At 36.6% G+C, this 20,741-nt stretch overlaps 1 protein-coding gene across 1 annotated transcript; it reads right to left on the reverse strand.

Annotated features, from left to right (window-relative positions):
• Positions 1-2,466: 2,466 nt before the first annotated feature.
• Positions 2,467-15,630, reverse strand: LOC116510722 (lebercilin-like protein). Its single transcript, XM_032220373.1, has 5 exons — positions 15,195-15,630; positions 13,469-13,974; positions 10,261-10,398; positions 9,643-9,736; positions 2,467-2,714 (listed from the first exon to the last, which is right to left on the reverse strand). Exons 1-5 carry the CDS (start codon positions 15,628-15,630, stop codon positions 2,467-2,469), a joined length of 1,422 nt encoding a protein of 473 aa, XP_032076264.1.
• Between the last annotated feature and the right edge of the window lie 5,111 nt (positions 15,631-20,741).

The raw sequence follows: 20,741 nt of genomic DNA on the forward strand, positions 1-20,741 counted from the left end.
ATCATGCCCATCTTTGCATGAAACGTTTCCTTCATATCTCCAATTTTCTTGAAGAGATCTCTGGTCCTCCTTATCCTTATTGTTTTCTTCTGTTTTTTTGCACTGCTCATTTAAGAAGCCATTCTTATCTCTTCTAGCTATTCTTTGGAATGCTGCATTCAATTAGGGGTATCCTTCTCTCTCTCCCTTGCCCTTTGCTTCCCTTCTTTCCTCTGATATTTGCAAAGCTTCCTCAGACAGCCATTTTGCTTTCTTGCATTTCTTTTTCTTTGGGATGGTTTTAGCTGCTACCTCTTGTACAATGTTGCAAACCTCCGTCCATAGTATTTCAGGCACTTTATATATCAGATCTAATTTCTTAAATCAATTTGTCACCTCTACTGTATATTCATCAGGGATATGATTTAGTTCATACCTGAGTGTCCTAGTGCTTTCCCCTACTTTCTTCAATTTAAGCCAAAATTTTGCAAGAGAGAAGCTCATGATCTGAGCCACAGTCAGCTCCTGGTCTTTTTACTGACTGTATAGAGCTTCTCCATCTTTGGCTGCAGATCACATTGTCAATCTTATTCCTGTGTTGACCACCTGGTCAATGTCAATATGTAGCATCGTCTCTTGGCTTGTTCGAAAAGAATGTTTGCTATGACCATCATATTCTCTTCACAAAATTCTACCAGCCTGTGCCCTGCTTCATTTTGTATTCTATGACCAAACTTGCCTGTTATTCCGGTTATCTTTTGGCTTCCTATTTTAGCATTCCAATCCCCTATGATGATAAGGATATCATTTTTTGGTGTTAATTCTAGAAGGTGTTGTAGGGCTTCATAGAACCGGTCAATTTCATCCTCTTCAGCACCAGTGTTTGGGGCATAGACTTGGACTACTGTGATGTTGCCTTGAATTCAAGCTGAAATCATTCTGTCATTTTGGAGATTATATCCCAGTACATTTCCCTATTAAATTAGACCATCTGAATCAATCAAACAATGGTGTCATATTCTAATGAGAAAATAATGATGCATCACAATTCCCACCTCTGTCTTTTATCACTATTACTTATAGTTTGCTTGTTTCCAAGAAAGTTTTAGGATAACATCACTATGTCTGAAAAACCAACAATATTGATAAAAGAGAAGATGATGGCATGTTGCCCTGAGGAATGAGTATGGACAGTAATGGTCAAGGAGACGGCTATTTTATTCACCAGCTTCCTTTTGCTCTTAGTATTCTTTCAACAGGAGAGTTACTACCTATCTGGATGGCTCTGTACCACTCAGTTTATCTATTTCTTAATTTTATAGGGGAATGTATAAAACTCTGGGCTCCAGATGCTCACAATTTTTATTTTCTAAACTTTCATTTGTTCCTCTCTATCCTTTATCTGTTTAATATAGCCAGTTAAGTGTTCATGGAGTTCCTTTGAAAATGTATCAAGTTTTAGCAATAGCACTTATATGCCACTTCCTAGTGCTTTTCAACTCTCTCTAAGCGGTTTACAGAGTCAGCATGTTGCCCTCAACAATCTGGATCCTCGTTTTACTGACCTCGGAATGACGGAAGTCTGAGTCAACCTTAAGCACCTTCAGGATTGAACTCCTGGCTGTGGGCAGAGTCAGCCTGCATAATACTGCATTCTAACCACTGTGCCCCCCAGGGCTTAATGGTTAGAATGCAGTTCAAACTTTGTTCTCATTACTTCATGTGATTTTCTGTACATTTATCCAAACAAGCTCTTGAAGATTCAGCTTTACTTGATAATCTTATTTCAATTGTATCAATTCGTTTGTGTAACCATTGTCCAAAAACATAACTAAAATTTAAAAATTAAGAGTCTATAACATTAATTCCACAAGATCTTGTAAATATAACTATATTGCTGACAAGTTAAAAGATGACAGTCTTTGGCTCTCTCATGTGGTGAAACAACATATCAGGATATAAGCTGCAAGAAATATTCTCCTTTCTTCGTTTCAAGTAGAAGAGAAAGAGACTTCAAGGAAATCTTATTTAGAGGTAGAAATTGATAAACGTAAGTCCTAAAACATCCTTTTCAAAATTCCTTTTATATTTATGTTTAATAAAAATGTTCAAAAAGTTCACAAAATAGAGTTTTTGTGATGCTTATTTCAATAGCAACTACAGAAACTACTATCTCCTAGTTCTAATAGTACTATCTAACATCGCTTAGTTCTAATACCAATATCTACTATCCAATATCGCTTGGTTATAATATTGAATATCTACGATCTAATATATCCTACTTCTAATACTAATATTTACTAACATCACTTATTTCTAATACTAATATCTACTATCTAATATCACTTAGTTGTAACATTATCTAATATCTATCATCTAATATGTTCTATTTCTAATACTAATATCTACTATACTATCTAATATATCTAATACTACCTGATATCTATTAGTTCTATAAGGTTGACTGGAATCACATAATGCCAACCATCATTTGGTATTTAAGATGCAGTTTGGACCAAACAGTTTTTCCAAAAGAAGCCTTTTTTTTCCAGGTGGTATCTTGCTATTGTTTTCTTCACTGGGTGTTGAAGAGGTGTCCTTTTGTCTTTTCTTTGGAAATCTGGCAAATGATGGCTCATAACTGGCGACAGAATCTCCCATAATGTCGGCTATTTCACCCTGTTGCCTGTTCCTTGGTCTTCTACTGCATGTCATCTTTGGGTTGAGTAAGGAACCTGTTGAAGGATAAGCTTGATATAAATTTTCTCACATATTTCTCCTATACAGTCTCACATATTCCTCACTTAATCAACAGTTGCTTTCCATTCAGACTTCTGATGCTCCTCCCAAAGCATTCATGACCCAGTTCCAGAGTTCTGATGCCGTTCCCTCCCCCTGCCTTGTCACATGACTCTCTTTGTGGCGAATTGCTGTGTTTTGTTGCCTGTAACTAGCCTTTTGAGCCAGTTTCTTGCAAAAATGGACATAAAAATTCATTGTTTTGCTTAACAACCACAATGTTTCCTTAATATTTTTTTATATTTAATAATCACTTACTTTACATTTAAGACATTCATTTAACAAACACCATAAAAAAGTTTTAAAATCAGGTTGGTAACATGGATGCCTTGATTTACTACCATAATAATTGAAAATTCTGAAGGAGGAGTCAATGTTGCAATGAGATGGAAGTGTGGTCTTGATGCTCTGAGACCACAGCCAATACTTTTGCCACTGGGTGGTCCAATCTGATCTAAACCGGCCCGAAGAGATGGTGAACAAGAAGAATACATCTTGCTGACCTCAGGGATATCGCAAAATCCCTGAAAGAAGCAGGATAAATTCTTCAATCCGGCGACCAAAAATCCAGCCAAGGCTGACAAAGTCGAGGCAGCTCCAAAATGGAAGTATACGGAAAGGGAAAGTGTTTCCATCTGGTGAGGAACTTTTACTCTTTTAAAAAGAGACTGCCTATAAAAACTTAAAATTAATCTAAATTGGAGATAAGAAGAATCAAGCGGCAGGATTAAATTTGAAATGGTTTTGGACAGTGGTTATCTTACTTTTTAAATGCTATTTTCAGGGATGGGATTTATGCAAGCCTTTTGAAACGGATGGATTAAGTTTTCTTCTATTTTTTCTTTTATTGTTCTCTGTAACCTATGGACTATAGTTTTCCTCTTTCATTGCTGTGGGTATTTTTCTAATTCATTTAAAGGTTGGACTCTTTTTTCTAACTTGAAATACAAAAAATATACAAAAGGAAAATAGATTTTCAACAGTATTACCGCTGCTTGGAGGCTGGAGGGATTTGTGTATTGAAAATGGAACACTTTTTTTCTCTATAGATTGTTTGGCCTTGGCAATACAAGGTTTTACTGCTTGGCTACAGAGAGTGATAAAAAGGGAAGCACACAGATGTTCCTTTGAAGTATATTTCTAATCAGAGAAAAGAGAAAACAACGTTCTTTGTGAATCTATGCTTTAATTTTATTAACCTTCCAAGGTAGAGCAGCTGTGTTTGTTAGAATGGCACAATTTCAAAACAAAATAGAAGTCTGAAGTTTGCAAAAGATACTTTCAGAAATACAGAAATTATCAAATACATATGAAAGAATAGAGAAAAAACTGGAATACTTAGAGCACATAATAATAAAATTGAGGATGTCTATCAAATGCAAAACGGGGTGGTTGAAACTCAAAAAATCGAAGTGGAAAATGAATATAAAGAGATTAAACCTGCTGATATTTATGGTGATTGACTTGTTTCTGAAAATAGAAAGAATGGAATACTGAAAGAGGAATTAAATGGACAGGAAATCTATTCCAGAGGGCAAGATACAGAAGAAGAAAAAACTAAAAAAATCTATGGATTTAAAGAAAGAAATTCTACTAGCAAAAGCATTGATAACACTGCTGACAATCAAAGATAAGCTGAATAAGGAAACAGAAAGAGGGCTCCAAGGTTATATGAGAGATCTTACAAGCAAGAAGTTGCTAAGAGAAGTCTATACCAAGTTGATCAAGAAGATGATTAGAGGTTTGGCACCATAAATGGCAGAAGATATGAGACTGTTTTGTTATTGGAAAGCTACAGGTTGATAGATGGAAGAATATAAGTTAAAACTAGTTAAACTTAGTGAAATTTATTGATAGCTATAGCTTAAATAAATAACTGATAATGTTACTAATGTATACAATGTGTAGTGTTATGATGAGTATAACTGGATATGAATATTGAATGGCACTCATATAAGGAAGATTAGCAATCCCGTTGGATTATACATAAAGGATAATAATAATAATAATAATAATAATAATAATAATAATAATAATAATTGAAATTCAACGACTATGGCACAAACCAGCAGTGGTAATTCCAGTGGTAATTGGCACACTGGGTGCTATTCCAAAAGCACTGGAATTACATTTAAAACAGTTAAAAATTGACAAAATCACCATCAGTCAAATGCAAAAAGCCGCACTGCTTGGCTCTGCATGCATATTACGAAAATACGTTACGACGTCCTAGGCCCCTGGGTGGGGCCCGACTAGTAACCAATGCCAAATCCGGCGAAACAACTGGCCACTGTGATACAATTGTATAATAATAATAATAATAATAATAATAATAATAATAATAATAGAATTTAAAAGAATTAAAGGACAAGATCATGGACCATTTTCTGTCTAATGAGGAAAGGCAATGTTTACCATCATTAAAAACTGTGCCTAAGAAAATTTTGGCCCCTATTATGAAAATGGTTAATGCAGTGCTTAGATTGGATACAAGAAACATCAATGAAGCTGTAGAGATTGTAAAACAGCAGATAACAGCAACAGCTAGAAAAATTGAAAGATATGAGGCACGAATCATCCAATATAAACAAAATCAGCAATTTCGATCAGACCAGAGGTGTTTTTATCAAAGTCTTAATGTGAATCGTGACACCAAAAGTGAAAAACCAGAAAAGCAGGCCACAGTTGAATTCTGGAAGGAATTGTGGGAAAATGCAAAGGACTACAATAAGGAAGCAAAGAGGATACATGACTTTGAGAAAAGCATTGGCAACAAACAAATGCAAGTACTAGAAATAACAACTGAGATGGTAAAAAATCGAGTAAAAAAAGTAAAGAATTGGACATCACCTGGAAATGACCAATTATATAGTTTCTGGCTCAAATATCTGACCAGTTTACATGCAATATTGGCCAGGCAACTGAATGAAATTTTACAAAATGGTCAAATTGATGAGTGGTTGACAACTGGAAAAACATACTTGATTCAGAAGGATGCAACTAAAGGAACAATACCTGAAAACTACAGACCAATAACATGCTTGCCAACAACCTTCAAATTACTCACAGGCATTATTGCAGATAACATTATGGATTATTTGGAAACTAACAACATCTTGCCAGTAGAGCAAAAAGGCAACAAAAGAAGGAGCAGGGGCACAAAAGATGAGCTCCTAATTGATAAAATGATATTAGAAAATTGTAAAAACAGAAAAATGAACTTGAATATGGTCTGGATTGATTATAAAAAGGCATTTGACTCACTGCCACATAGTTGGATCATAAAATCCTTAGAAACAACTGGCATTAGCAAAAATATTACATCCTTTACTGAAAAGGCGATGAAACAATGGAGAACTGAGTTGGCAGTAGGGAATGAGATCTACGGAATGGTTAATATCAAGCGTGGAATTTTGCAGGGTGATTCACTTTCACCTCTTCTCTTCATCAATGATCCCACTATCAGTAATCTTAAAAAAAATGAAATTAGGCTACCAAACAGCCAAAGAAGCTGAAAAAATTTCTCATTTATTATATATGGATGATTTGAAACTCTATGGAAAGTCAGAAATAGAAATCCAATCATTGACAAGCACAGTCCGAGTATTCAGCACCGATATTTCAATGCAGTTTGGCATGGAAAAATGCACCACTGTATCCATAAAAAGGGGCAAAATCACTGCATGTGAGGGAATTGAAATGCCCAATAGCCAACTAATTAAATGCAACGAAAATGAAGCCTACAAATACTTAGGCATTCTGCAGTTGGATAACATCAAGCATGGACAAGTAAAAACTATTGTCAGGCGAGAATACACCAACAGAGTAAGGAAAATTTTGAAATCTAAATTGAATGGTGGAAATACAATCAAGGCCATAAAAACCTGGGCAATACCAGTTATAAGATACACAGCTGGTATAGTTAACTGGAAACAAGCTGATTTGGACATTTTGGACCGAAAAACCAGGAAACTAATGACAATGCACTACAGTTTACATCCACGTGGTGATACTGATAGACTCTACCTGCCCCGAAAATCAGGGGGCAGAGGATTATTACAAGTGAAACAAATAGTTGAAGAAGAAAAACATGCACTGGCTAATTATTTAAAAGAAAGTCAAGAACATCTATTAATCGAAGTAAAGAACAAAAATCTATTGAAGGTCCAACAGACGAAACAAGAATACAGAAAAGATGTGATAAAATCAAGAATGGAGAGTTGACAGAACAAAGCACTGCATGGCCAATTTCTGGAAAAAATAAAAGATAAAGTGGACAGTGAACAAAATTGGTTATGGTTAACAACAGGTACATTAAAGAAAGAAACAGAGTCACTAATCCTGGCTGCGCAAGAACAAGCTATCCGCACAAATGCCATTAAGGCCAAAATCGAAAAATCCTCTGATGATGCTAAATGCAGACTTTGCAAAGAAGCTGATGAAACTGTTGATCACATACTCAGCTGCTGTAAAAAATCACGCAGACTGATTATAAATTGCGGCACAATTCAGTAGCACAAATGATCCATTGGAATTTGTGCAACAATTATAATATTAAAACAGCAACAAACTGGTGGGAACATCAGCCTGAAAAAGTCACCGAAAATCAGATGGTCAAGATCTTGTGGGATTTCCATATATAAACGGACAAAATACTGGTGCATAATACACCAGACATCACACTGGTTGAGAAAAAAAAGGTCACAATCATAGACATCGCAATACCAGGTGATAGCAGGGTCGCCGAGAAGGAACATGAAAAAATCGCGAAACATCAGGACTTAAAAATCGAAATTCAACGATTATGGCACAAACCAGCAGTGGTAATTCCAGTGGTAATTGGCACACTGGGTGCTATTCCAAAAGCACTGGAATTACATTTAAAACAGTTAAAAATTGACAAAATCACCATCAATCAAATGCAAAAAGCCGCACTGCTTGGATCTGCACACATATTAAGAAAATACATTACGACGTCCTAGGCCCCTGGGTAGGGCCCGACTAGTAATCAATGCCAAATCCGGCGAAACAACTGGCCTCTGTGATACAATTCTGTTGTTGTGAATAATAATGATAGAACTAAATTAGATACATTTAAAGTTTTGATTATTAGGGGGAAAATGTTATGATACACAATATAGTCAAATAAAGGAGTGATAAGAATAACAACGTATACATAGATATGAGTATAACATAAGGAAACTGGTTGTAAACTTTAAACAGTGATTTGGAAAGGAGGATTAAAAAACTTTGTTATTAAATATTATGGTTGTTTAGCTAGAATAGGACATAAGGATTTAGTGTTAGTGGAGGATTTTAGAAATAGTAATTGAAAGGCCAATATGTGGTTATGTATTAAATTTTGGTATAATTTATGATGAAGGACACTTAAACAATTATAGTCAAATGAAAATGGAGATATGATGATGGTGATATGTATGAATATTTGAGTTAAAATACTAAATATGAATTATGTTTGTTGACGTGGAAGAGATGCACAAAAGTCATTTTGTAACCAACTGATACACTTTCTATAGCATGTAAAGAAGGATGTTGTATTTGTTTTAAATTAAAAATTAAAAAAAATATTTTTAAAAAATGAAAATTCTGAGCTCCATTACAGTCATAGTTTGAGGACTCTGTATATTGGATAGCAGCAGCATGATAGCAAAATGTTAGATAAACCCTTCAGTGGGAAATGCAAGGGGATTCTTTCATACTGCATGGGACAAGGCAATGATAAACCACTCCTGTATTTCATTCAAAAATTCAGAGTTGCATGAAGGGGTGAGAAACACACTCTCCTCGCTAATTCAACATATACCGTATATACTCAAGTATAAGCCGAGTTTTTCAGCCCACTTTTTGGGCTGAAAAAAGCCGCCTCGGCTTATACTCGAGTCAGTGAAAAATTTGCCCGAAATGGAGGAGAAAAAGGGGCGGGGCCATGCCACTGAGTGACGCTCGTGAATTGCCCGGCGCCCCTGTGAGCTTCCCCTCCCTCTGTGTCAGTTTGCCGCGCAGCGCGCACCGCACCATCCCCCCTCCTCACGTTCTAATGTAATGCAGGGCTGTCTTACGATTCCCCTTCCTCCCCCTCCTGCCGCTCTGCAACGATGTCCCACCTCCTCCTTGTTATGGCAAGCAGCCACATAACGATGTCCCAGAGCTAGTTTATTGTTTTTCTTTGAAATAAATATTCAAAAACATTATTGGTATCTATTTTTATTTTTGAAATTTACCGGTAGCTGCTGCATTTCCCACCCTAGGCTTATACTCGAGTCAATAACTTTTCCAGTTTTTTGTGGTAAAATTAGGTGCCTCGGCTTATAGTCGGGCCGGCCTATACTCGAGTATATATGGTATGTTGAATGTATATGAGGGAGGGGTGTGGGGGAAAATGTGTGTGGCTTTAAATTTGGAGGAAGAAACAGCAATAATGTGGTCTTGGGGTATATGTAACATGAGGGAATAAAGCTATTTCAGTTCCACAGCCAACCTTATATTCCAAATTAAAAAGCTATAGAAGTCATCAAAATATGTCAGATTCTACCTGGGTTTGATTGAATATGATCTAAATAGCACACAGATATGCTAACATCCTGTAACAAAGGACTTTTGAATTTAGTGGGCTTTCTTAGTACCCATAAAACTTGTCTCCCCTTATTTCTCACATCTAGAGAGAATGATGAGAATAATCCTGTTTAATCAGCACTGATGACTATTAAATAATGAGATCACAAAATGCAGTATTGCCATTTTAAAAGAAAAAAATACAGCAAGGATTTGAAATATTTTTTGAGAAGGCAAAGAAATATCATATTTCTTATTTCACAATAAAGTATGAAACAAACTCCGTGCTACCTTTTGGAGAAGAACATGAATCGGCTTTCTCTGGATGACCTTTACGAATCCGGTGTGCATAAATATTTGTGATGCCTAGTTCTCGGTCTCTTTCCTAAAGAAATGCATTATTAAATTTATGTTGATAATATAGTTTATTGTATTAATGTCATTTCTTCAGAGATCCTACATTTCACTGTGTAACTCTCTCGGTATCTCATTTTATTTATCTGTATCTTAAATATTTGCTTAGGCATAGTTTGTTCAAATACTTTATTTTCTATAGATTCTGTAGGATTAATATCCTTCCCCCATCCCCCCGGAACTGCGAAGGTTTTGACCAGTTCCCCCACTCAATTTTCTATCACTATAGGCCTTGATTTTCTATCAATAGAGGCCTCGATTAACATGTTTTGATGTTGAGGGACACATTTTTCAAGTAGTATCTGTTTCTAGAAATGGTAAAGTGCAAATAGCCCAACATCCAATTAATATATTTCTGCAATCTACAGTTTACATAGTTACAGGCTGAAAGAAAGACTCACAGAACAAAATAGGCTTACTTCAAATGAGCATTTAATAAATAGCATCTTGGATGCCTTCCGTGGTAAGAGGAATGCAATTTAAGCTTCTAAATACCTTAAGTTTTTGCTTCAGCGACTCCATTTCTACTTGCAAATTTGCAATGATTGACTGAGCTTCAACAGTCTTTTTTTTCTCAACCGCTAATTGATGTCTAAAGGAAGCAGTGTTCAACAAAAGCTGCTTTTCCAAATCCTAAACACATCAGAAATAAACCATCAATAAGATTATTCAATATTTACAATCATACAATATTGAATTAGAAATTAGAGGAAGGCAACTGAAATTTTATCAAGTGTTTCCAAAAAGATGAAAATCCTCAATCTCAGTTATAATACTCACAATTTTTGAAATGGCAACTGACCCACGTTGTGGAAGAAAAATATCCAAAATAATGTGTATAACCAAAAATAAGATCATATGATAATCACAATTTGTTATACAGATTAAGGAGAAAAGAAATAGATAGGTAGATTTTGTTCATTTCAGTTATAATAAAGTCATGATATGCTTCATTTTTCCCTTGGTATGATGCCAAGTAAGGTAGGTTAAGTCAATATACAGTTTTAAATGTGCTGGCTAGGCTCATGTCATCAGAGATGGACTTTTTCATCTGATTAGTTAAAACAAGAGTCATTCTTTCCAAAATGTGTATGGTTTGCTAATTGCACTGTGGCAGATAAGACAGCACTCTAGAGAGTTAACATTATTGCCCAGAGGATCGTTGGTTGCCTCTCCCCTCCTTGGAAGAGCTTTTTAGCTCCTGCTGCCTTAAGAAAGTTCAAAACATTCTTAAAGATCCATCTCATCCTGGGCATCTCTTTTTTTTTTAATTATTACTATCTGGCAGACGGTACAGGATAATAAAAACAAGGACAAATAGACTGAAAAACAGCTTCTATCCTGGAGCAGTAACTATATTGAATTTCACTGTATTGTGTAATATTGATGTAGTATCAGGGATTTCAATTCAATTGTATAGAATGTGAAGGATGTGTGTTTTTATTTTTTATAGTTTTCTTATCTATGACATACATTGAAGATGGGATTTAATTTGGTCGTATGAGGTGCAATGACAATAAAGTAAACTAAAAAAAATAAATCTCAATTTTTTTATACAACTGAGCCGAATATGCAAAAATGAAAGGAAGTGTGAAAAGCAAGAGGTTTTGCACAACATCCATTAGAAACCTCCAGGTAGTGTTTTTCCACCTTCCTCTCTGATCGTGTGGTAAAAATAAGATCCATTACTTAGCTAGCTTGCCCATATCAATTTTAATACACAATTCCGCCTCTCTAACTATCATCTTCTCCTGGTTTTCCTACATTCCTCTTCCAATAATGTCTTTTTTATATCTAGAGATTTTAACTGCATTGATTGATATGAAAAAATGTCGCTAAAACTTTCCTTATTGCATAGTTGTTCAGCTTCTCTTTTTGTTTCAGGACTAATGCAAGATTCTTAAAAAGCCGGCATTATACAAAAAGGTCCTACTCTATCTGTTTTCCTAGAGCTGGGATGAAGGAAGAAGTCATTGGTAAAAAGTCATACAGTTCCCAGCTAGACAAGCTAGACTGCATCAGTAAAGTAAACCTAGGCTGGTAACCGCCGATCACGATTATGTTTTATTGGTAAAGGGTGCGAAACATTATTCTACCAATGATGTATAAAATTATTATCTGTTCTAGTAAATAACAAACTCCCAGAGAACTGAAGTGTGATCTCTGGGTAACAATGTAAGGATATGAATATGAATGGATTTCCTTGTAAAACAGAACTTTGGGGAAGCTATTCTTGTTTCTAAATTTTGTAAGTGCAAGATTGATGTTCCTGCTTGAGCAGGTTTTCTCTTAAGGTCAATAACAAGTGAATCTTGGTGACTTGAGGATGGGGCCTGTAGAAAATGGTCCCTATTGCACGCTGAAGCATGTCAGCTTAAAACATTAATTTTAAAGATTTTATGATTTTATTTTATTCTATGACCCTCTAGAGAGTTAGGACAATTAGGCACAAACACTTGGCCGTGCATACTTCAACCCAGCCTTCTGCCTCAGCCTATTTATAGCCAGCTTTCTTCCTCCACTGCCCTCTCCCTGCCATTTTCCACAACCAACAGGCCAATGGCCCTCCCCACTCACCCTACGTCCCTGCCTATTTGCCCAAACATCATTTGACCTGGGCCTTTGGCTGCATGGGACAAATAGCCCCCAGGCAATCACATGTCAGGCAGAAATAATGGTACAGGGGCAGCGTGCGATGTAAGATATTTTTTTTTTTAATGTACTGCGGCTGTTCCACAGGTTTTGGGTGCTCTCACCAGGACCAGAGGGAGGGTGAGTAGCAGCTGCTGGAGCCACTGGGTGGTAGTCAGGTGTGAGTGCATTCGGGGACCAGGGGACTTCACAAAGATAGCTCAGCTCGCAGCTCAGTCAGTTCCAACAAAAGAAGAAAGGAAGAGCAAGGCTGGCGCAGCTTCTGGCATTGTGGAGGAGGGGCTAGGAGGTTGCACAGATGAGTGGCAGGGTTGGCACTGCTTTGAGTGTTGTGGGGGCAAGACTGACATGGCTTCTGCCATTGCAGGGGGGCTGGAAGAAGCATGGCAGAGAACAGGTGGCCCATGGGTTGGGAGATCACTGCCATTGCCATTCTGGCCCACAATTGCAGGGGGGGGGCGGGGTGGTTGTGCACACGAAAAGCAAGTCCAGTGCACTTGGGGGGGGGGGCAGCTGAACTCTCTGTTAGGTGTCATGCCAGTATGGCAATGGTGGGGCTCCCACAAGCCACATGCCACCTCCGTTCGCCTGTCATGCTCCCACACATCCCTGCAATGGCAGAAGCCATGCCGACCTTGCCATCCACTTGTGCAACTGCGCCCCCCCCCCCCCACACACATACATACAATGCCAGAAGCCGTGCTGGCCTTGTCATCCTCCTCTCTCTTGTTGGAGCTGACTGAGTTGTGAGCCAAGCTGTCTTTGTGAAGCCCCCTTGAGGTGCCCCTTGCTCTGGTCCTGGTGCTGCCAACACACTCTTGCCTGTCTTTCCCCCAGTGGTCACGGCACCTGCTACTCACCCTCCCTCCGGTCCTGGTGACATATCTGCAATGGCCAGGGGATTGCCTGGGGAGGAGAAAAGCTGGCTGTAAATGGGCTGAGGCAGGTGGCTGGGGGTAAAGGAGGGGCGGCCAAGGGTTCGTGCCGAAATGACCCATTCTGCTCACAGAGCGCCGCTATGTAGTTCTAAGCAATGTATGTTGCACATTACCTGGGTTTTCTTATCACTAGCTTCCAATTTTTGGGTAAGTGATGTTAATTTATGCTGAAGTTCTCCTCTCTCTTCAAGTTTTTTGTCTTCGCAAAGTTTCTGCAATGCCTGCAAGGCGTCCGTTGTTTTTAAGAGTTGTACTTCAACGTCTCTCAGCTTCTTGGAAGCCCTGCGCTCTTCTTCCTGAGATTTCCTGAGATGTGCTCTCAGACTCTGCACTTCATTCGACTGCGTGGCCAAAAGATCAGGCAGGTTAATCTCAGCATTTTCATACTTACTGATGGTTTTTAAATGTTGAGACTGAAGGCGCTTCAGCATTTTGTTTTCCAAAGTAAAAGTCTCCAATTTATTCTGCAGAACAGCCACTTCATTTTTCAGTTCTTTAATTTTATGATCCCTTGCTGACAATAGACGGCAAGCCATGTTATTTTTCTCCTGATTATTGATATGGTCAGTAATAAATGGGGTCTTCTGCTTAGGTTTCCTTTTAGGCAACATTTTACCTCCTGCATTAAACAAATATGAAGGTGCCATATAAGATTGAGCAAAATAAGAATCACCTAATTTTACATAAGCCTCACAGCTAAATGCTCAAATCTATCACTGCATAGATTCACTTCCTTTTATGTAATATCTTTAGTCAATCTCTGATACAACTATTTGTTGATTGACTTTTTCTGAAAAATCATAACCTAAATTCAGTAGTGGGATTGAAAATATTTAACAACTGGTTCTTCTGAGTGAATGGCTGGGTGGGGGTGGCTAGGAGGGTTCATGTGACTGAGTGGGTGTGGTCAAATTTACACCAATCATGTGCTTGGTGCCTCTCCGGTGGGTGGGGTGGAAGGGAAGAAAGAAAGATCCAGTGTGTGTGTGTGTGTGTGTGTGTTTGTGTGAGAGAAAGAGACAGAGAGAGACAGAGAGACAGAGAGAGAGGGAGACAAAGAGAGACAGAGAGAGAACGAGAGAGCACACTACAGCCAACCCTGAAATAACTCTCCAAGATTGAATCGGATCTCGCTCTCTGAATCCCACCACTGCCTAAGCTCTCATAACATTAGCTTTCATAGACATAGCTGCTATAATCACATAATATGCTAAGACAGTTTAGACAACTTTAAAATGCATTGACTCTAACTCCTAGAATTCCTCAGCCAGTCTTGCCTAAAGCAGGATTGCAAGCCCAGTACCGTAACCACTATACAAAACTGCCTAGACTGTCAGATCGATAGATATACACATACAAACACACAAACATACACACCATATCCAAATAATAATAAAATAGTGAAAGTAAAAAAGAATGAAAGAATGACTGCTCAAATTTGCCAAATCATTTTTTACATACAGGACCATAATTCCTGTCTCTTAGCTTATTTATTGAAATCCTGCTGCACTGACATCTGTATGATCATGATAACTGATGAACACAATCCCCTCTCCTTACATTGAGGGAGAAATTACTGACTGAGGGTGTTGAAACTAGTACATCGATATATTAATGAATATATACATAGAATTTAAATGTTTTTAACAACATTCATATGACTTCCAAAAATATAGTGTTTATTTTCTACAGTACAGAAGTGTCAGGGTAGCTCAGCAAAAGTGCAGTTATGGCACGACTGCTTGATTTTCAGCAAAGGCTTGGCTGCTATTAGTTCGGTTGCAATATGCCAACTATAATTAATGCAGCAGTGTTCAAGGTAACCAATGACCTTCTTACCTTTTGGATGGACATCATTTCTCTTTTTCTTCTCTGGTAATATCCGCTCTTTAGTTTTTTGTTTCTGGGGCAATGGGATGATGTAGCTGCCACTCCCTTCACTTATGGGGTTTTCAGAGGAATCTGAGTGAAAATCTTTGCAATAGTACTTCTGAGAAGTTCCACAGTTGTTCTCCTCTGAACAAATGCTGTCCTTGCTGCCATGGACAGCTGTTGTTGAAGTGTTATCTTGAAAGTCATAGGAATAGTTAAACTGAGAACTTCCAGACTGCATGAATCGTATGCTACAGCTACTATCTTGACTGTTGCTGGTTCTCTTGGTAAGCCTACCTGAAGAATTGCTTGAGCTTCCACTTCTTCTACATTGTCCACAGGTCTTATCCTCTTGGATAGAATGATGAAGGACTGTATCATCAGAAGAAGATCCAGAAGTCATTATTCCACCAACGACAGAGAAGACGATCAATTTTACTTTAAATTTCCCAAAGGAAAAAACACTGCAATCAGACAAAGAAAAATGCTTGATGTAAACATTTACTTAAGGCTTGATCTAAGAGGTAGGTTGCTCCCAGATTGGCCTGGTTCAGCCAAACCAGTAGTGGTATTTTGGCCTGGTCACAGAATCGGCAGTGACCCAGACTGGGCACCAGAGGTGAGTTCTTACCAGTTCTAACCGATTCAGCCGAATAGGTAGTAACTCAACTGGACAAGCCCCTGAAGTGGTTCTATCAGCGGTGCCATAGGCACCATCATCTTGTTTTTTGCTTCTGTGGATGCGTAGAAGCAATTTTTTCTTTTTTAAAAAAAAATTTTTTAAACAAACAAAAACATAAAACACATATAACCTTCTTCCATTTCATATAGTGTGTCGTTTGGTTACAAGATTTTGTGCGTCCTTTCCATGGTCACCACTTACAATTATATATCGAATCACAAATTATTCATTAGATAAACATAAGTACATTATTGTTATATGTCAATTTTTCAACTGTAATTATTATTCCTTAATTTTAAACAAGATATTTTAAATATTGAATCCACACATACAACATTATTTTGCATCAATAGTTCAACTCCAATTATTATTCCTACATTTTAAACAAAATATTCTATATATTGAAATCATACGTACATCATTCCATTACATCATTCTAATCTGTTTAACAGTGCTAAATCCTTATAGTATTGCATATATCATTCTATTATTCTTAAAATATAAAACGTTCTCCCACTTTTTCTATTACCATGATTTTTTATCTAACCATTGATAAAACAAATCCCAAACCTTGTAAAATTGTTCATCTTCTTGTTCTCTAGTTTCAAATGTAATTTACTCATTTCCACACACTCCATAATTCCTCCTGCGTTGGTATTTTCTCATTTTTCCATTTTTTTGCAAATACAATTCTAGCTGCTGTTAAAACATTTACAATCAAATATTTCAAGTCTCTATTATATATATATCTGGTATAATTCCCAATAAAAAAGTCTCTGGTTTAAGATCTATATGTTTTTGTGTCATTTTCTCCAACCATGTGTGGATCTTAGTCCAATATCTTTTAGCTTCTGCGCAAGTCCACCACATATGGTAATATGAACCCAGTGTCTGATGACATTTCCAATACTTTTCTAATTTATTTTTGAACATTCTTGCTATTCTCATCGGGGGTACATGCCACCTATAAAACATCTTATGTAAATTTTCTTTATATGCTGTTGACATTGTCATTTTGTAATTTTGAGACCACAATTTCTGCCACTTCTCTAATTCAATCCCATGCCCAAAATTTTTACCCAAGCTATCATAGTTCCTTTAACTTGTTCTTCTTCTAATTTAACCTCTAATAAGTGTCCATAAAGTTTTTTAATTAGTTTTTCATCAGTACCCATCAAAATTTTATCTAACTCAGTCATTTTGTCATAAAATCTTTCTCTTTACGGTCCTTGTCATATCTAGATTGTATTTGCACATATGAAAACCAGTTCATCTTTATACCTTCCTTTTCCAGTTCTTGCATAGATTTAAGTTCACACTCTGCATTCAATATTTCACCATATCTAACTGTTTGTTCCTTTTTGTATATTATTGCGTATGAAAAGGCTTCAATAGTTGATAGCCAGACTGGAATTTTTAAATAATATTGTCTTTTAATCTTCTCCCAATTTAGTAGCAAAGCCTCCCGTAGGTAATGTTTTCTAAAATACCTCTGTGTTTTAGTTCCCTTGTACCGTAAAAAGACATGCCATCCCAACAATAGATCATGTTCTTCAAGAATCAATAATCTGGTATTCCTTAGTGTTATCCATTCTTAAACCCACATCAAACTTGCTGCCTGATAATATAGTTCCCAGTTGGGCAGGCCCAGCCCTCCTCTTGTTCTTGCATCTTGTAACAGTTTTAGTTTTATTCTTGCTTTTTTCCCCTTGCCATATGTACTTCAACACTATTTTATTTAAGTCATCAAAATATTCCTTCCCTAGTCTAATTGGAATCGTCTGGAACAGATATAAGATTCTAGGTAAAATGTTCATTTTAATTGCAGATATTCTCCCTATCATCGATAGTTGTAGATTTTCCCATTTCTTCAAATCCATCGCAATCTGTTGTTTAAGTTTATAGTAGTTGTCGTCTTTGGGAGCACTGCATCTTGCTGTTAAGTTTATCCCCAAATATTTGACCTTATTCGTAACTTGCATCTCCAAGGTTTTCGCCAATTCTTCCTTTTGTCTTGATGATATACTCTTTGTCAACATATTAGTTTTGTCTTTATTTATTTTCAATCCTGCTACTTTTCCACATTCCTCTATTCTTTCTATCAATTTAGGTGCTGTTTGTAATGGATCCTCTAAAATGAAGACCAAGTTATCTGCAAATGCTTGTAGCTTATATTCTTCCTTTTTGATTTTCATTCCTTTTATTTCTTTTCTTTCTCTGACATTTCTATTTAAAACTTCTAGTGTTAAGACAAAAAGTAATGGTGATAATGGACAGCCTTGTCTCGTCCCTTTCTTTATTTCAATAGACTCTGTCAAATCTCCATTTATCATTATCTTTGCTGTTTGTTTGTAATATATAGTTTGTATGGCTTGAGTACATTTCTCACCAAAGCCCATCTGTTCCAGTTGTAACAGCATGAAATGCCAATTCACATTGTCAAATGCCTTCTGAGCATCCAAAAACATCAAAACCAATTGTTTTTCAGGATGTGCCTCGTAATATTCCAAAGTATCTAAGATTATCCTCAAATTATCTTTAATTTGTCTCTTTGGCAGAAATCCATTTTGATCAGAGTGAATGAAACTACAGGAGGAGAGCTGACGTCACGACATCATGGTGCTCTGAGATCGCAGTTGAATTTCTGCTGCTGGATGGTCCATTTGGACCTAAACCATCCCGCAGAGACAGTGGTTGAGAAGGGCACCTCCTGCTGATCTCAGGGACACCGAAAAAGTCCCTGAAAGATCCAGGAATAGCCCTTTTTTCCGGCGACAGAAACGCAGCTAATGAAGCTGCTGAAGTTGGGACAGCTCCGGAATGGGAAGAAAGTGGAAAGAGAAAGTGTGTCGAATTGGTGAGGAAATTTTATTATTAGAGGAAGAGACTACCCAAGGAAAAAAATTAAGTTAAGTTATGATTGAAGACAGAAGATTGTAGGTGGCGAGATTGGTCTGCATTGAACTTAGAGTGTTATCCAGTTTCTCATTTTTTTTCATGGATGGAACTTTTGCAGGGGCTCCCTATTTTTAAACTGAATGGATTAATTCTTTCTTCTTCTTTTTTCACATTTGCTTATACCTATGGATTAAAATTTTCCTTCTTTTTTTATAATGCTTGATTTGATTGATTGGATAGTTTTTATCTCCATTTAAGGGTTTTTTTTCTTTCTTAAGCTTCAAATATAAAGAAGAGAACAAGAAGGGTTATAAAGAGGGTTGTAACAACAGGAGGAAAAGCAGTTACACTGCCACTTAGAGGCTGAACGCTGGATACATTGTTTTTTCTTCTTTCTCTTTGATCACTTGAGATTCAAGGTTCTTTCAGTTTGTTTACTGACAGTGATAGTAGGAAGAGCACAAGTTATTTATACAGGTGCCTTTTGGAAGTTCTATCACTAGCTATTGGAGGAAAGACAAAATTTTGACTTTAAAGATAATAAATGAACCTGTTTGAAGTTTATTAAAATAGCCTTGAACCCTACATGGCAGTGTCTGCAAAATTGAAAGAATGGCTCAGCAGGAAAAAGAAATGGTAACATTGCAAATGATTATGTTTGAAATTCAAAATCTATTAGTTGTGACAGAGAGAATTAAAAAGAGATTGGAGAATATGGAATACAAAACAGAAAAATCTGATGGAGAAATTGAGGATGTTTATCAAATAAAGAAGGTGGAGAACAGAGTTCAAAAGATGGAAGAAAAAAATGAGCAAAGAGATAAGAAAACTATGGATACTGACAACAAAGTGAGCGTGTTGGTAATGGCAAGAGCGGAATATGGAAAGGGGAGATAGATGGATTGGAACTCTACCCCAGACTTCAAAGCACAGAAGAAGAAAAGAAAGAGAAATTGACGGAGATAAGAAGAGAAATCTTGACAGAAGCACTAGCGATAACCAAAGATAAGCTGATGGAAAGAACAGATATTAGGTTATAAGCTTTTATGAGATACAAAAGGAATAACATGTTGCCAAGAGAAGTTTATACAAGATTTATTAAGAAAGTAACTAGAACATTAATGCTACAAATGGCAAGAGATATTAAACTGTACTATTACTGGAAAGACACAGGTTGATGCAATGAAAATGTATAATAAAAAATTAAGCTAAATTTAGTTTACTAGTAGTATGTATAAAATGAAGCGACAATAGCTATAGTTAAATAATGATTAATAATGATAACAATACATATAGATATATTAGTTTGATAATATGAACTTTTATATAAACAACACATGGAGATTATGAGAGGAAGTTTAAAAGTTTTATCTAGAATATGTTATAAAGATGTATTGTGATTGGATGATTTTAGGATGATTTAATGGAATGTTATCATATTGAACTGGCAGTAAAACCTGAAGCAACCCACCCCTGGTTTAAAAGTTGTTTGTTCTGATTCTATACCAAAAAAAAAGATCACCACAATTTTGATCCCTTGCATTATAATATTCATTTCTTGAAGAACTGATGTGTTTATTAATTAATATACTTTTTCTTAGCATTCTCATTAGCAGAATGCAATGACTACAGAGCCGTGAGTTCTTCCAAGGAGCTAAAAAGACTAAAATAATATTATATTTCGCAGAATACCTGGACTGACATTCAAATAATAGAATAACAGAGTTGGAAGGGACTTTTGAGCTCTTCTAATTGAAACCACTGCTGAAGCAGGCATATAACATTATTTCTTTCACTCAGCTACTTATGAAAAACATCACACGGAGAAAATATTTTCCTGATAAACCAAGGTCAAAAAAGTAGCAAGTTATTCCTTGCTAGTTCAGACACCCTCTAACATTTTAGATAAAATGGTTTACCAAGGAGCTTCTTCT

This window comes from Thamnophis elegans, chromosome 6 (assembly GCF_009769535.1).
Source record: "Thamnophis elegans isolate rThaEle1 chromosome 6, rThaEle1.pri, whole genome shotgun sequence".
NCBI classification, from domain to species: domain Eukaryota; kingdom Metazoa; phylum Chordata; class Lepidosauria; order Squamata; family Colubridae; genus Thamnophis; species Thamnophis elegans.

Excerpts from the sequence above, each read along its gene's own strand:
- LOC116510722 (XM_032220373.1), bottom strand. The coding sequence starts at position 15,630 with ATGACTTCTGGATCTTCTTCTGATGATACAGTCCTTCATCATTCTATC. Across the intron at positions 10,399-13,468 it reads CTAGTGATAAGAAAACCCAG|GATTTGGAAAAGCAGCTTTT; the intron begins GTAATGTGCAAC and ends TGATGTGTTTAG. Across the intron at positions 9,737-10,260 it reads CGCTGAAGCAAAAACTTAAG|GAAAGAGACCGAGAACTAGG; the intron begins GTATTTAGAAGC and ends GCATTTCTTTAG.